The 17,702-nt window shown below is 40.0% G+C and overlaps 1 protein-coding gene across 2 annotated transcripts in view; it reads left to right on the top strand.

Moving 5' to 3' along the window:
• Positions 1-1,378: 1,378 nt before the first annotated feature.
• Positions 1,379-17,702, top strand: part of mmp17b (matrix metallopeptidase 17b) — a 17,592-nt gene continuing 1,268 nt past the window's right edge. The window contains exons 1-16 of one of the 2 annotated variants that reach the window (XM_017475197.3): positions 1,379-1,494; positions 4,438-4,729; positions 6,387-6,519; positions 6,633-6,786; positions 7,048-7,156; positions 7,313-7,490; positions 7,617-7,793; positions 9,156-9,282; positions 9,480-9,553; positions 11,049-11,198; positions 11,541-11,762; positions 12,864-14,597; positions 15,292-15,428; positions 16,254-16,324; positions 16,430-16,540; positions 17,585-17,686. In XM_017475197.3, the coding sequence (XP_017330686.1) occupies positions 4,580-4,729; positions 6,387-6,519; positions 6,633-6,786; positions 7,048-7,156; positions 7,313-7,490; positions 7,617-7,793; positions 9,156-9,282; positions 9,480-9,553; positions 11,049-11,198; positions 11,541-11,762; positions 12,864-13,255 (1,866 nt within the window). In that variant the 5' untranslated portion in view covers positions 1,379-1,494; positions 4,438-4,579 and the 3' untranslated portion in view covers positions 13,256-14,597; positions 15,292-15,428; positions 16,254-16,324; positions 16,430-16,540; positions 17,585-17,686. The remainder of the gene's footprint in view (positions 1,495-4,437; positions 4,730-6,386; positions 6,520-6,632; positions 6,787-7,047; positions 7,157-7,312; positions 7,491-7,616; positions 7,794-9,155; positions 9,283-9,479; positions 9,554-11,048; positions 11,199-11,540; positions 11,763-12,863; positions 14,598-15,291; positions 15,429-16,253; positions 16,325-16,429; positions 16,541-17,584; positions 17,687-17,702) is intronic. The other variant, XM_047157344.2, reaches the window with a different exon arrangement.

Below are 17,702 nucleotides of genomic sequence, written 5' to 3' on the forward strand. Positions count from 1 at the left end.
ACATCCTGCTTTTTCAAACCGGCTTAAAATATAGTATGCACTACCCTTTTGCCCCTCAAGCCGGCGCTGACCTTTGACCTGGGTCAGCCTTGTCACCAGGACAGCAAGGACAATAATGTGGCCTCTTGCCTCTTTTCCAGATGGGTGCGTTTTACAATTGCGGTGGCTAAATGCCGCAATACTTTGACTCTAAATAAATGACGTATAATATGTTCAGTTAAAATAATTACACTGATTATAAATGCCACCAATTTCACAGCGTTTTAATAAATGTGCAAAGAATAAAAAAAAAATTTTAAAAAACATGAAACATGTCTTGTACCCAGGAAGTTTAGATATTTCCAATTAAAGGTAAATAATTTTTTAAAAATAATAATAATAATAATAATAATAATAATAATAATAATAATAATAATAATAAACTCAGTTGTGTTATCCAATTAGGAAGGATCTCTTTAATCTAAAATTTTTTTTTAAAAAAAAGGTTTTTTGAATCACTTTCAATGCTCAAAGAAATCAGTTTTACATTTTAATCTTACTGTGTCGATGGCGTTACTCATTTCAAACAGCCGCATTTTATTCTCCTATAATGTTATTCATTTAAAACCTTACATTTATTGGCGTTTAAATGAAACTACGACAGCTGTTTCTTTTCTTTTCGTTCTTTATTAAGCGATGTTAATGTCATTAGTGTTACTAATAAAAAAAAAAATCAAATAAAACACATATAACTGGATCACTGAAAGTCATTACTGTTACATCAACTCATCAATATTCCTGAGATCATAGTGCAGATGTTTAGAAAAATAAAGCTGCCTTGTAAAACAGAAACCATCCTGCTCGGCTGTCTTTACTGTGCTTTTCTGATCAAGTCCTTCCCTTCAGACTCACGCGCTCCTGCTCGGCCGAAGAGATTGACAGCACATCTGGAATCCCTATTTCTCTGTTATAATCCTAAACCATAGTCCAAGAGAGCATGTAAGACTCCGACATGCGTAAATGTACTTATCTCTAAATCCCTCTGCGTTCTGACCCCAGCGTTCAATCATTTGTTGTCAAGTGGCATTTCATTTACAGTTAAAATAAAGAAGCAGGGCTCGATGGTTAGGCATCAACAGTAGTGTGTGTTTCAGTAAGAAGGGAGTTCAAAGTGTAATGCAGCAGATTCGGTTAAATCTTTATCTGCTATGTTTTTAATCCTTTTGTTAAGAGGATTTCGGTCGAAAAAAAGTACTGTCAGATAACACACACACACACACACACACACACACACACACACACAGCTGCCCAGTGTGTTCTGCTGGGGCGGGGGAGCCTGTTTTTCGGGGGGTGTTTAAGGGACTATTGTGTTAGCAGGGCGGTCGTGAGAGAGGAGGGGGTGAGCTCAGGAGATGAGAGGGACACATCTGTTCAGAGAGACTGAGAAGGAGGGAGTGAAGGACAGAGTGGGCGAATTCACTGGGAAAGACACAGAGTTCTAAGGACAGACAGAAGGTAAGGGCTCACTTGTTTTCTTCGTGTATGTTTCATTATCCATACTTATTTTCCTTGATTTTCCTTCTTTTAAACTTTTTAAACTTGAAAAAGGAAGAGAGGAAATGTCAGATACAAACATGTGTACTGGACTTATTAAGTATTGTACTGTGTGATGATGTTATTATTGTTATTTGTGTATTTTATAACCCAGTATGTACTGTATCATAGTTTAAGGTCAGGGGCTGCTGGAAAGGTTTGATTATATATATATATATATATATATATATATATATATATATATATATATATATATATATATATATATATATATATAAATGGACTAAATGGCATTTGATAAAACTTATCGTCATCATTTTGCAACTAGTCAAGTTTTCCTCATGTTTATTATATCTTCGCTAAGGAACAGTATGGAAATAAACACTTCAAGACACATGATATTATTCACGTGTTCAGGCCACATCACACCAACTCAGTGTTGATGATTTTCCTACAACAGCACATCACGTGTTTTATTCCTCTTATACCCCAGCTTTTCACCAGCGATTCAACATTTTCTTGATCCATTAAAGAAAATATTGTACTTTTTGGTCATTTATAGTTAACTTTAAGGGAGCACGGTGGCTTAGTGGTTAGCACGTTTGCCTCACACCTCCAGGGTCAGGAGTTCAGTTCTCACTGTGGCCCTGTGTGTGCATAGTTTGCATGTTCTCCCCGTGCTGTGGGGGTTTCCCCCGGGTACTCCGGTTTCCTCCTCCAGTCCAAAGACATGCATGGTAGGCTGATTGGCATGTCCAAAGTGTCCGTAGTGTATGAATGGGTGTGTGAGTGTGTATGTGATTGTGCCCTGCAATGGATTGACACCCTGTCCAGTGTGTACCCCGCCTTGTGCCTGATGCTCCCTGGGATAGGCTCCAGGTTCCCTGTGACCCTGAAAAGGATAAAGCGGTATAGAAGATGGATGGATGGATGGATGGATAGTTACCTTTAATGTTTTCGGAGCATCTGCGAAACCAGTTCGTTCCTGTTATCACTAGCTTTACAGCAGCTATAAATACCTGTTCTCTCACCAGCCTCTTTTTTTTTTAAGTTAACAAGACAAAAAAAAAAGAAAGAAAGAAAGAAACGCAGCTTTTCATGTCACCGAGAAACTGGAAAGCACATCATCCTCCATCTTGATGACTTTCCCGTGTTGGAAAACGTACAGCTTTATCTCTGACTCTTCCAAAGCGCTGACACTGCGGACTTATCGTTCAGCCTTAGATATTGTGGACTGTCCTCCATACGACACTGTAGATTGTATTAGAGCGTGTGCATTGATAAAAAAAAATTAAAAAAACCTGTAATTTGCCTTGCAGCTAGAACTACTATCAGATAATTAATCAACACCTTCTGACCAATCAGATTCAAGACATTAATAACTATAACGTCAAGACTTTAAGCACCGCTTCTATTAGCGAGGATTCGATTCTTACCTGCTTCCTAGCTTTAGGTTATGACGCCTGGTGCCTGTTTAACTTCAGTCGACTTGAAAATAAAGGTTACAGGCCGTGGTGGTTACTTTTTTTTTTTTTTTAAACTTATACAAGAACAAAACTTGACGACACCTTGACATGTACATTTTGTGCCGAATAGCTCTCATAAAGTTTCTTACACTATAAATAAATGTAAATGCAAATCAGCTGGACCGAACGCTACCAAACTATCCATCCGCATTTCATCGCATTCATTCAGGAACCAAACACACACGGGAAACTTATCTATTTATATGTAAATTGTGCTCCAAAATGATGTTCTGCTCCTAGAAGCTCATTCATAGCAAATGAAGCTACTGTCTTTTCTTGAACCTCTCCTGTTTATACCCAAGCTTTGTGATGTGAGCTACTGTACAAATGTGATGTGACACAAGCTGAAATGTTTGGGGGTTTTTTTTGTTGTTTTTTTTTAATGTTTGGATTGAATTTCACTATAGAATCATCGTTAAAACCCATACACAGAAACCTTGGACATGTTGTAACATACAGGACTCAGATACAGGGCGAAGTTGTTTTGTTGCAGCAAACATAGTGAGCTAAAATCAAGCTCAAGATTCAGAAAGAAAAAAAAAACGCAGTCGATATAAACAATCGAGCAACGAAAGAGAAATCCGATAAGCCAGACAAGGGTCCGGTAAAGAACGAGGCAGTCAGCGTTAAACAAAGGCTCAGGACTTACACACAGGGAATGACAAGACTTCACAATATGTTCATTCATTTGACTTATATAAACAGGAAGTATACCCAGAAATGTTGTATACCCAGATTATGTTCCTTCTCGGTCGTGTCAGAGTTTTTGGACCTAACTATATCATAATACGTGAATCATAACAATTGCGTTGTTTATGTCAAAGCAAAAACAACTCACACAGTACGTACACATGACTGATCCGGTAAAAAGGGCGCTCATGGAAATAGGAATGTCTTTCATGCTGCCGGGAAGTTCTGCTTGTAAAAATGAGTAAGTGGATTGAAGACGGGTGGATTTGCATGATTGAGGCGAGGAGATGAACGCCTGGGAGGAGTAGACGGTGGATTTAATTTAGAGCATTGTGTAAGGGCTATTCAGTGGCTTGTAGGACGTGAGGTTTTAATGAAATTACTAGGTGTCATTTCATTAAGGGAGAGAGCGGGTGGATGAAAAGAGTCTGAGATCGGGTGGATGTGGGATGAGGAATGAGGGAGATGAAGTAGAAATGCAGCTCTCAGAAAGGAGTGAAAGGGGACATGGTGAAAGGACGAGGTGTGAAGGAGACACGGAGATCCTACCGCTGTGCGTATTTTAAACATTTTCATCCTGTGAAGCTGTATTATTTGTGACTTGTTGAGAAGTATGAGCGTTTCTCCATTTCTCATGATGTCGTCAAGTATGGTCATGTGATATTTTGCCTTATCACCCACTCTCTAGTCTGCAGTCGTGGGAGGTCCGGACGTCCGTGTCGTTCCTCATCCCCAGGGCCACAGACCCACTGAAGATGGAAACCGTAACATTATCTCCTGGCTGAGGACGGCGCTTATCGTTCATCTTAAATGCTTTACAACTTCTCAGTATGAAGGTGCTAGAGTGGATAGTGCTTACACTCATCCTGTTTGGATGCAAGTGGGCGGACTCTGTCCCACTGGCTCCGCCCATCGACTCAGTAACACCTGAAACGCCTCCTTCTGTTATTCCCACGGTGGATGAGAGCGCGAGGCTAGTGGTGAGACTCTTGTCTGTGTTAAAGGACTTTCTGGTGTAATCATACAAAGCCATTAGATCTGGTGAAGTCACATGATCTTGAGTCATTTAGTCAGATTTTAGTCAAATTATTATCTGGGACAGAAATGATTTTTATGCTATTTGCATATAAAAAGGGGTTTCCCTGGCTGTACGTTTACATTTCACTCTTTCAGCAAATATCTCTATCCCAAAGCACATCATAACTAAGGTTCCTCAGGGGTCATTTGGATAATTACCAGTTCATCTTTCCAAAACAGGAAAGTTTTAAACCTAAACAAATATATACTCAAGTGAAAGTCAAAAGGTTGTGATTTGTAATGAGTATTTTGAAGGTCTAAACAAAAATGTAAGGAGTAAAAAGCTTTTTGGAAATCTAATAATCTAATGAACTCGAGTGACTGCCCCCCCCCCCCCCCCCCAATCCCACCCCACCCCAATGGCCCCGTGGTTCATAAGTGCCCTCTAGAGCTTTCCTACGGTTGGTAAGATTTGATAACGTTCCCTCTAGGGTGCCCTTACGTACATTGGAGAAAATGTCATGAAGTGCCCTCTAAGGTGCTGCTACATGCGAGAAAACATGATGTAGTGCACTAATGGGTACCATTCCAGAGGTGATCCAGTGCCCTATAGGGTTCCCTTATGTGCGAGTAAACAAAGGTTAAGTGCCCTAATGGGTGCCCTTCCAGTGGAGAATATGTGATGCATTGTCCTTTAGGCTCCCCTATATGCAAGGAAATGAGGTGCTCTTATGTGCATGAAAATGTGCCCTCAAGGGTGCTTCGACAGTACAGTTCCCTCAAATGTGCCCTCAGGGGTGCACTCTACAGTAGCCCTCTAAGTGTCTCTAAGTGTTTTTATTCCCCAACTTTTAAGGGTTATTGACAACCCGAAGAACGCTTCAGGGTGGTAGATAGAGCCTTCTGTTCTAAGAGCGTTATGAAGAAGAACGTGTGAGAAGAAACTATATCTAGTAAATACAGCATAACCGTTTAATACAATGAACACATCACAAAGGAATATTTCAGGGCAACAAAAATCACACGATTTCCCAATTACCCCAATATTACAAATGAGAGGATCCTGCTCAGAGGATTTTCCTCTTTTCTTCTCAAATTTTCTGAAATAAGACAGTACGTCTTTGGAAAATTTAGATCCAAAATGGTGCAATTCCACATTCAAACGCTGGGTGGCAGGAATTATTTACAGGAAAAAAAATTGTAATATTTTTAAAAGTGGAATATCAGTTTCAATTAGTGAGTAAAAAAAAACAACTGTTGCTATAGTTCTTTGAAGATCTGAAAGGACCCCAGGTTTTCTAAAATCGTTTAAATATGTTGTAATACATTAAGTTTTTAAAAAGGAAAAAAAAGATCTGCAAATACACCAATATTTCACATTATATGCAGCATTTGAGGGAAAAAAAGAATATTTAATTGTTATACGTTAAATGTTACATTTTTGTCTTTTGCTGCTGTAGCACTCAAATATCCACTTTGGGATCAATCAAATCCATCCATCCATCCATCCATCTATCCATATATCTATGAACCCTTTATGAAAAATCCAATAACATCCAAGTAAATGTCCAAATTATTGTAAAAGCTTATGCTCAGATGCTTCTCCTGGTGCTTGAACAGGATTGGCTAACGAAATATGGCTACCTGCCTCCTCCTGACCCCTCCACGGGTCAGCTTCAAGCCTGGACCGCAGTCACACACGCTCTGAAGGCTATGCAGAGGTTTGCTGGATTACACGACACTGGAGTATTGGGTAGGAACACATACTGTACCTTTCTCTTTCACGTCACTCTCCAACCACTCAGCTCTGACCAATCACTTCATATCCTTGTCCTCCTCATCTCTCTTTTTTTTTCCCTCATTCAGATGAGGAGACTCTGAGAATGATGCAGACACCGCGTTGTTCACTTCCTGATGATGAAGGCGGTCCAATCCCTGAGTCAGACGCAGATACTGAGCTTCAAGTCCAGAGGGTGAAGAGAGCCGTCTCGAGCTGGGCTCAGAGAAACATCAACTGGAGGTTTGTCTGAAGAAACAAAGACCAGTTTCCTGGAGGTCACCTTGGTTCTTAAACAGCTTTCACACTCGAGTACCAAACTTTCAGTACTAGGGGGGGATGATATGTGCTGGAATGGTGCTAGGAATGATTTTATTTAGTCCAGGTGTGTGTTATGGGGCACTAGTGTGTTGAGTATTTTGACTGCCTCGTTGTTTAAGTGTGCAATAATAATTAAACACTGAAAACACTAAAGAAAAATACTTCTCACTCTCTTGCTCTCAGATTGCGCACGTACCCCACCTCTTCGGCTCTGTCCCATGAGACGTTTCGTTCTCTGGTCTTCTATGCTCTGAAAGTGTGGGCAGATCCAACGGCTCTTGAGTTTCACGAGGTCAGATGTTAGCTCAGCACATTTTCATGTATAACCTGCCCTAATATACACAACTTTCAGACTGATAATAAAGAATTATTTGCAGATCTGTTTATTCAGCAACAGCGAACTCATTAGCAACTCCCAGACCATTACACTGTGCCTGAAATCCGATAGGTTGGAGGGCCAGACGGGGCGGATCTCCTGATTGACTTCTTACATGGTTCACATGGTGATGGATACCCTTTTGATGGGGTGGGTGGAGCTGTTGGCCACGCCTTCTTTCCTTCTGACCAGGACAGAGCAGGTGAAGTTCATCTGGATGCAGAGGAGGAGTGGGCATTCAGACAGCCAGGTGACACACACACACACACACACACACACACACACACACACACACACACACACACACACACACACACACACACTTATGTGCTTGGTTCAATTTATTAACTAAAATGTGTGCTTTATGTGCTGGCAGCCTCTGAAGGCACGGATGTGTTCACGGTGTTGGTGCACGAAATCGGCCATGCTCTCGGACTCTCCCACTCTTCAGCACGGGGGTCCGTTATGAGGCCATATTACCAAGGGCCCCTTGGAGACCCGCTCCACTTCAGCCTGGGATCTCCAGACCGAGAGCACATCACCACTCTCTACGGTAACTCACATCAGACTACACCAAAAACGGTTCTGGATTGTGAGTGATGAGCAACAGAGGGCTGTGTAGTGAGAAATGCATGACTGCAGTCTTTTTGTGCTGTCTGTTCGCCAGTCCATCAATCAATCCATTCATCCATCTATCCATCCATCCAATCTAATCTAATCAATCAATCAATCCACCCACCTATACTGTAAATCCATCCATCTATCCATCCATCCATTGGTTTGTAAGTTCATCTATACAAGCATTCATTCATCCATCAAGCAATCATTCAATCCACCCATCTATACATCCAACAATCAACTCAACTCAACAGGTCTCGAGAAGTCTGAGGCAAAAATAAGCAGATTGCAAAGAATCTAAAAAATAAAAATAAAAACCCAGATAGGACATTACCCAGACATCAGATGTAATGGTATTTTGGGCAAACCAGGGGTATTTCAACTGTATAAAAATGGAGCCCTGTTTCAAGGGACTTTCAGATCGCTATGGGACATCCCAATGTGCGGATCTCGTGTGGTGAGCAGCAATAAACCCTTGCTTTTCCTACTCACGGCGCTCTGTGTTTTCCGTCATCCTCAAACTGATGTAAATACTTGAATTATTTACATTTATGATATAACTTAGCTGTGTTGAACTTTTTGGAAAATTAGAGACAACACCATCCAACAAGTATTCCATCCATCCATCCATCTCTCCAACAAGTAATACATCCATCCATCCATCCATCCAAAAAATAATCCATCCATCCATCCCTCCATCCAGCCAACAAGTAATCCATCCATGCATCCATCCATCAATCCAACAAGTAATCCATCCCTCCAACAAGTAATCCACCCATCCACCCATCCCTCCATCCATCCAACAAGTAATCATCCATCCATCCCTCCATCCATCCAACAAGTAATCCATCCATCCATCCCTCCATCCATCCCACAAATCCATCCATTCATCCATCCAACAAGTAATCCATCCATCCATACCTCCATCTATCCAACAAATAATCCATCCATTCATCCAACAAGTAATCCATCCATCCATCCCTCTATCCAGCCAACAAGTCATTCATCCCTCCATCCATCAATCCAACAAGTAATCCATCCATCCAACAAGTAATCCATCCATCAATCCATCCCTTCATCCATCCAACAAGTAATCCATCCATCCATCCAACAAATCCATCCATTCATCCATCCAATAAGTAATCCATCTGTCCAACAAGTAATTCGTCCATCCATCCCTCCCTCCATCTGCTCTTCTCCTGATATACTGTATATGATGCCCTAACTATGCTGATATTTTCATTAAAATCTACACATTTCTCATTTGCTGAGTCTAGAAATCATGTCATTTGTTTAGGGACGAGAGCTGACAATCTACAGACAGGAAGTCATCCTCTAGAGGTAGAAGCTGAACTGAAACATCCACGCAGAGGCACACACAGACTCACACACATGCACCGACACACACACAGTCACCTGGACAGGTATGTTGAGCATCCATGCAGGGTGAATGGAAGCCTTTGTTATATACAGTATCTGTTAAATTGTTGCTGTTGATAGATCATGTCAGCTTTTGTTTATTGGTTTATTAAAAATTCACACACAATTCCATGGCTACATTGAGAATGAGAAACATTCTAAAAACTATGGTGTGTTTTGCTCCTCTTCTCTGTAAATTCAGTCCTTCTGTGGATCGCTGCAACACCAGTTTCGATGTGGTTGCTAAAATCAGAGGGGAGACTTTTTTCTTCAAAGGTAAACGTCCAGGATCTGATAACAGAACTGAGGCTGTGAGAAAGATAAAAGAAATTCACTTCATCTCTTCACAAAAGCAGGTTTAATGTGTGTTTTTTTTTTTTTTAATGTTTCACATGCTGTATGTTAATCATGTGGGTCAGATTTTGTCCAACCTGAGGGAGAAGATCATTCTTCTTCATCAGTCTCAGTATTAATGACCGCTGTACTGATTTGATACACAAAACAGTGTGTAGCAAGCGGAAGCTGGGAAATGTGACACAATCGATATCCCATGTCTGTACCTGTGAAGTGTGATACGACAAGTGAGAGGGTGTTGATTAATTTACTATCACTGAAAATCACAGGTTTATATTAATCCCTTCATTTTGAAACATCATCATTTCTATAGTAACAGCTCAGGAATTCCCGTTAAGAGACGTTTTATTTGAAGATTTATGGAAGGAGTCTCCAGTGTCAGTTCTTTGTAACATTTAGTAAGACAAAGGAAGTTATTGTTACGCCACGGCCAGCAGATGGCACTGCGGCACGGTTTCTGACAGGTCACGTGACTCTTTTGTTTTCGTTCGCTTCCCGCTTGGACATTGAATTAAGTTTGATCATGTCTCTGATTTGCTTCAGGTGTCCATGTATTGGTTTGAGTATGTTTGTTACTTAAACCCCTCATGTGACTGCGCACTTCGCGCAGCATTAGAGTTGGTACAGTTTGTACCAAACGTCTGATGCGGTTCCCGTTTATGTTTGATTACGACAGTGAATGCGTTAGCATGTTAAGCGGTCTGGTTCCATGCCCTGCTCTAGTTTCAAGCCACGATACCAGTTTCTTGTTTTCCTGGTGAAGACCGCGTTTCCTGTGGTTGTCTACTGTTAATAAAGACTTTGACCTGCACCTGCATCTGCCTCCAGTCTACGTTACGAACAGTTATGCTTTATACGTTTATAGGTTCATAGGCAAAAAAAAAAAAAAGTAACACTAAATGGATAAAAAGTCATTCATTAATCAATCAAAACGTGTACCTGATGACAAATTTCTTTTCTTTTTTTTTTTTTTGGTCTGTAAATATACACACCTGATCATTCAATGTTCTGTACACAAAAATGCTGTATTTCTATTCTATTCAATTATTTTTAGATCGCATTTCTTAAGGTTTGATTGAGAAGGTTATCTTGTGATGGTGTGTCACTTTTCAGATTATCAAATAGCATTAGGAATTATAAATGAATAAATATCATATATAAATATGGGGGGGGGCAGTGGTGACTTAGCATTGCAGCTTAGCATGGTTCAAGCCCCAGCACTGCTAAGCTGCCACTGTTGGGCCCTTGAGCAAGGCCCTTAACCCTCTCTGCTCCAGGGGTGCTGTATCATGTCCGACCCTGCTCTCTGACCCCAGCTTCCTGACAGGCTGGGGTATGCAAAGAAAAGAATTTCACTGTGCTCTACTGTATATGTGTCCGATAAAGACTCATCATTATAACTGGAATCTGTTCTCAGGTCCGAGTATGTGGAGGGTGAACAGAGGTGGCCTGGTTTCTCGGAGAGCCGTGTCCGTGCGCAAACTCTGGGCTGCTCTGCCCACATCTCTGCCCCCGCTGAGGGCCGTACTGGAGAGACAAGAGGATCACGCCATCATCTTCATCAGTGGTTAGTCTCTCTAAGCGCCCTCATGCTCCATGTGACATGGCATCTTACATCACATCTGACTACAAGAGTACAAGAATGAAAGATAACTTTTTAACCAGGGTGAATTAAAGGAGTTAAAAAAAAGTTCATGAGTGCCACATATACTACATCTCTTATTAATTCACACAAAGACGTACAGTTCAAACGGTCTGGAATGATTATTAATTTATTCGTAATAATTGAGATTCATTGACTAATTACTATAGTGATAAAGAGATTATATAGGACATTGCTTATTGGTAAACCAAATGTAAAGTCTTTAACGGTTCTATTGATTGATCCAGTGCCATGGTGTGTTTTCAGGTTCTCAGTTCTGGCTGTTTAAGGATCTGTCTCTGCAGAATGGTTTCCCGCAGCCGCTGTTTGCTCTGAGTCCCGCAGGCCCGGATGGAGAGAAACACGGTGTGCACTGGGACCCTGATAAAGGAGTGGTGTGGGGGTCGGGAGTAGAGCGAGGAGAGGGCGGTCAGGTGTGGACCGAGCTCATTGAAGGAGGAGTGAATGGAATTATTACAGAGAACAATGGTGAGGAGAAATGACGTCTCTCACACAGAATCAAACCTCTCTCACACACACAGAATCAAACCTCTCTCACACACACACACAATCAAACCTCTCTCACACACACACAATCAAACCTCTCTCACACACACACAATCAAACCTCTCTCACACACACAATCAAACCTTTCTCACACACACAATCAAACCTCTCTCACACACACACAATCAAACCTCTCTCTCACACACACACACACAAACACACACAATCAAACCTCTCTCTCACACACACAATCAAACCTCTCTCTCACACACACACACACAAACACACACAATCAAACCTCTCTCTCACACACACACACACACACACACACACACACACAATCAAACCTCTCTCTCTCACACACACACAATCAAACCTCTCTCTCACACAGACACACAATCAAACCTCTCTCTCTCTCACACACACACACACACACACAATCAAACCTCTTTCTCACACACACACAATCAAACCTCTCTCTCACACACATACAATCAAACCTCTCTCTCACACACACACAATCAAACCTCTCTCTCACACACACACAATCAAACCTCTCTCACACACACACACACACACTCAAACCTCTCTCTCTCACACACACACAATCAAACCTCTCTCAGACACACACACAATCAAACCTCTCTCACACACACACACTCAAACCTCTCTCTCACACACACACACAATCAAACCTCTCTCACACACACACACACAATCAAACCTCTCTCTCATACACAATCAAACCTCTCTCTCATACACAATCAAACCTCTCTCTCACACACAATATCAAACCTCTCTCTCTCACACACACAATCAAACCTCTCACATACCAGCGCAAACCTCTCACACACACACAATCAAACCTCTCTCTCATACACAATCAAACCTCTCTCTCATACACAATCAAACCTCTCTCTCATACACAATCAAACCTCTCTCTCACACACAATATCAAACCTCTCTCTCTCACACACACAATCAAACCTCTCACATACCAGCGCAAACCTCTCACACACACACAATCAAACCTCCCATGTGTTTATGAAACCTTTTCCTTTCTCTGTCTACTTTGTCCATCAGGTTCTCTCTTCCTCTTCAAAGGCTCTCACTATTGGAAATTTGCCCACCCAGGCTCCTCCCCTGAGGAGGGATTTCCCCGACCTGTGGCCTCAGATTGGTTGAACTGCCCCGACCCTTCCCCTCTTCACCCTGGAGATATCTCTCTGACATCCATTGTTGGTCAGCAGGAGCTTCAAGAGAGAGAAGAGGAAGGCGCATTGGAGCAGATCAGGCGCAGGTCCAAAACTACAACGAGACATACAGAGAATCATGGGGAATGTCCCTGCTCCAACAGCGCATCACCACCTAACACAAGTCTGCATTTCCCGATGATCATCCTGCTCTTACACACTCTGACTTATCAGCCATCTGTGTCCCTTTTTACGACACGCTCACATCCTGTTCGTCTTTAGATATTTTTACCTGTTATTTTTTTCTGGTTTCTTCAACTGTTCAAGCGAGCCTGTGCCCTCTGTAGCCCACTGTTCGGCATGTTTTGCATTCTGTGATGCTTTTCTGCTCACCACGGTTGCAATGAGTGGTTATTTGAGTTACCGTAGCCTTCCTGTCAACTCAAACCATTCTGGACATTCTCCTCTGCCCTCTCTCATCAACAAGGTGTTACTTCCTGGCTGTTTTGCTGTTTGTTCTTCTGTCATGGCATTCTGTTTAAACACTGTAGAATGTTCCAGGTCATTTGCACTTTCTGAAATACTCAAACCAGCCCCATTCGACACTATCAAACAAAGCCACTGACATTACAATGTTCCCCCCATTCTATTCTCATGTCTCATGTAAACATTAACTGAAGCTCTTGACCCGTATCATTACATTGATATTACTGTATAGCATTATATTCCCCAGAGCACAGACGAGATGAAAAAAGGGAACGATTGCTGTATGGCATTCGTATTTATTGTGTCGTACCTCGCTGGATGACACTCGACATTTGACCTCTGATGTAACCTGTACTAAACTCCCATCCTTGCCACACCTAATAATGATTAATGACTTAAACACACTTTGTGTCCATCAGCAATAGAAATCATTGCTAGAACCTTTAGTTACCCTAAGCTTGTACATGTCTCTTTATACATCTTTATTCCAACCCTACAGTTTTATTCTTAATACCATGATAATCTCTCCACCTGACTTCATTTCTGAAATGATGCTAAATATCCAGTACTTTAAAAAAAAATTTAATAAAAATACAACTCCATGGTTGCATAGGGTTTCAATCAATCTGTAATAGTAATAATAATTTTTTTTTTAATTCCAATAAAACAAGATCCTGAGATTAGTGTTTGTCTATGTCTATAATATACTATATATCTAATATAATATTTAAAAAAAATTAAATGCAGAGATTTGAAATGAGGAGATGTTTTGAAATCATATTCCGCAAAAATAAAGGTTCCTAAGCTAATAGGGGACTAAAAACACATTAAACCTGTCCTCAGACTAGTTGGGTTTTTTTTTTTTTTTACGCAGTTCAGGTTCTGTACAGATTTCCTGGAATTGTTTTTTTACATTGGAAAGAGTGTCAACACAGATGTGTTGCCTCACTAGCACAAACAGACAGGACTATAAAGGTCCTGCAAGAGTCCTGTTTGTCATTCAGGACAAGGAACTGGCATGGCTCCCCCGATAAGCAGTTTCGCTCTGGCTCTTCTGAGTGTCCAGTCTTTTTTCAGCACTGATATACCCTGTGAGAAAATCACAAAGCCTCTGGTACTCAGTGGCAACTACAGCTCAGTAAGTGTGATATTTGGCTTTAACATGCATATATCAGTAACATTTAAAACGTTTAACTTGTGTTTTTTTTTGTTGTTGTTGTTTTTTTTTTTTAAGGAAACCTAAACTTTCACTGAAATTCTGCCGTGAATGTTCCATGGAGATCTATTTTTGAATAGTAACATTCATTTAAAATATAATTCTGCGAATGTAAATGATCAAACAGTAGCATTGATGTGTATCTAGCATCCACTGTTGGTCTAACCATGTGGATAGGTCAATGTCTAATGTTTATTTGATGACTGATTAAAGTCCATAATTTAAAAAAAAATAAAAAATTTAAGCAGTCGGTCCATTTAAAGTCAGCCATTTTGGGTCCATATACACTTTAACGTCTTGTATACAACCATTTCGAAAGACCTATCGTTGCTGGAAGCAAGTGTCACATGACATGAGACTCTCTTACTCGTGTAATTGGTTTTAATATACTTAATATTTGGATTAAGTGCATGACGGCATCTTGTTTATAATTTATATGGGTGTATGTGCATTAAATCTATTCTGTGCATTAAATTCTATATAACTGTCACACGTTCCCTTTATACCTTTTCCTCCTGTTTTGGTTTCATACGAGTATGTGCAACACTTCAGAGTTTGTCAGAGTCAAAGATTTCTAAATGTTCATTTTCGTATGCTAATTTATTTCATATTTTAGATCATGGGGAAGTGGATCCTGGTTGAAAGCGTACATGATGGTATAGTGGCAATGATACTAGAGTCGATGGAGTCACACTGGATGGAGATCTCACCTGGTACAAAAAACGATACCATCCTTTTGAGACAAGCACTCAGGTTATGAGCCTCCCTATCGTTTGAATATCTTTTACTTGCTATTTCCAGGTGGAATATTCATATCCATAATTACACTCTCTTATACGAACTGGAGAACCAGATATTTTCAGCTTAGAAACCAAATACAGGTATTAACTGCTAAATACCAATGCGTGGATCTCGCTTATCCCGGAGTAGTATATTAAAACAAGTAAGCAGTATGAAATGTAGGTGACTGTGGTCACAGATTCTTGTAGGATAGCTGGGAAACATATTTGCGTATGCTGTTAGTGGAAAATAATCAACAACGGGGTGGTGTGATGTCGCTGTTACCAATCAGAAGTTGATCCTGTTCCAATAACAGCATCCTGAAGTGTTTTATTCCACTTATACCACAGCAATAAGTCAATGATTACTATTTTTATTGAAGAAAACCATGCATTTATCCATCCGTTCCTGTTATATTAGGCTATACACACACACACAATATGACATATATATATATATATATATATATATACCTTCATTAAACAAAAACAAGATTAGCTTTCCATTATGTGTCTCTGTGAATGAGCTGTTACTATATTATATAGAACAAGCACTGTGATGTGAATTACAGCCAGCACCACTGTCCGAGCTGCTATTCTAGAAAATTAATCAACACCTTCTGACCATGAGACTCGAGAATTCGAGGACTCGAGAATGGGGTATAAAACTATATACCGATTTCTCTTTAAACTCTTATATGGGTATTTTTTACACTGCTATTGTTCTGTAGTAGCCTGAATAGTTTCACTGCAATGTTTTAGTCCTTATTCTTTCATGTTTGTTCCTTTTCCTCTGCAGTATAGGGAAAGAATGTACGCTTAGAGATCCTGTGGAATTCCCTGTTCAAAATAATGCTGTGCATGACAATGGTAAATCCTAAATAATCCCCTGATCCATGCTATGACCAGCAAATGAAACACTATTTTATTTTTTGTCTTTTTATTTTCATAACATTTTTATATGCATATTGACAGGCACTGATGAAATTTACCAGTACTACTTATTACCATCCTGTTCCAACTGTCTCACTGGATACTACAGCCAGGATAATGGAGAGTACCCCACCAGAGTACTTATGCTGTTCTGTAAGTCACTATTTTTCTTTAGGTCTTGATGTACATTCCCATAACGGTCTCTTCCTACAACTTAACTACAGTTGAGGTCATACATTTACGTACGCCTTGCAGAATCGGCAAAATACTAATCTTATATATATATATAAAGAGGGATAATAAAAATTGCATTTTATAAACAGATGTTTACATATAGTCCACAAGACTTGATAATAACTGAATTTACACAAATGAACCAGTTCAAAAGTTTACTCACTCCCGTTTCTTAAATACCTTTATCTTTAAACAAAATAATAACAGTTCAGTTATTATTGTGTCTTGTAGACTATATGGAAACATCTAAAATCTGGGGTGTGTAAACTTATGACCTCTACTGTATATTTGGCCTAGAAGTGTATGCAATCTAGGTATTTATATATATATATATATATATATATATATATATATATATATATATATATATATATATATATATATATATATATATAGGTATTTATTTTTCTGCTGAATAATATCAAATCATCCGTGCTGATATATCATTGGGATTGTCTGGTTGATGTCATTTATGAATAAGCCACAAAGTGGCACTGCACACACACACACACACACACACAACCTACTACATCGCTTCATAGAAGACACCACACCCTTAACAACTGACTCTGAACCAGTGCTTAATTAGTCTTACAGATTTCTTTAGTCTTACATCGCTTAAATCTCGACCGCACCATCATGTCATGAGCTTATCCATGTAAGGAATACACCACAATGGGGCATGCTTTTAGAAGAAAATAATGAGTGACAGGGTGACGTGATACAGCAAGAACAGGAAGTTGATTATTTGGCATGAATACAGTTTTCATTCATTCATTAATGATGCATCAAACATTGAATCCATTTATAGCTACATCAAATGATCTGGAACGTCTACGCGACAAGTTCATTATCACTTACGTTACAGCAGCTATAAAGAGTCGTATTGTCAGATCTAATCAATACCTTATTATTGGCTTAAACTCTGTAAAGTGTGTTTTTAAAGTGTATTTCATCTCGTAGCCAAGGAACGCACAGTTTCAAGAAGAGCAAGGAAACTGTACCGAAAGCAGGTCAAGTGTATGGGATTTCCTGAACAAACTTTTAAAGTCTACGATAAACCAGGTCAGTATGAGTGTTG

The sequence above is a fragment of the Ictalurus punctatus genome, chromosome 8 (genome assembly GCF_001660625.3).
Source record: "Ictalurus punctatus breed USDA103 chromosome 8, Coco_2.0, whole genome shotgun sequence".
Lineage (NCBI taxonomy): Eukaryota > Metazoa > Chordata > Actinopteri > Siluriformes > Ictaluridae > Ictalurus > Ictalurus punctatus.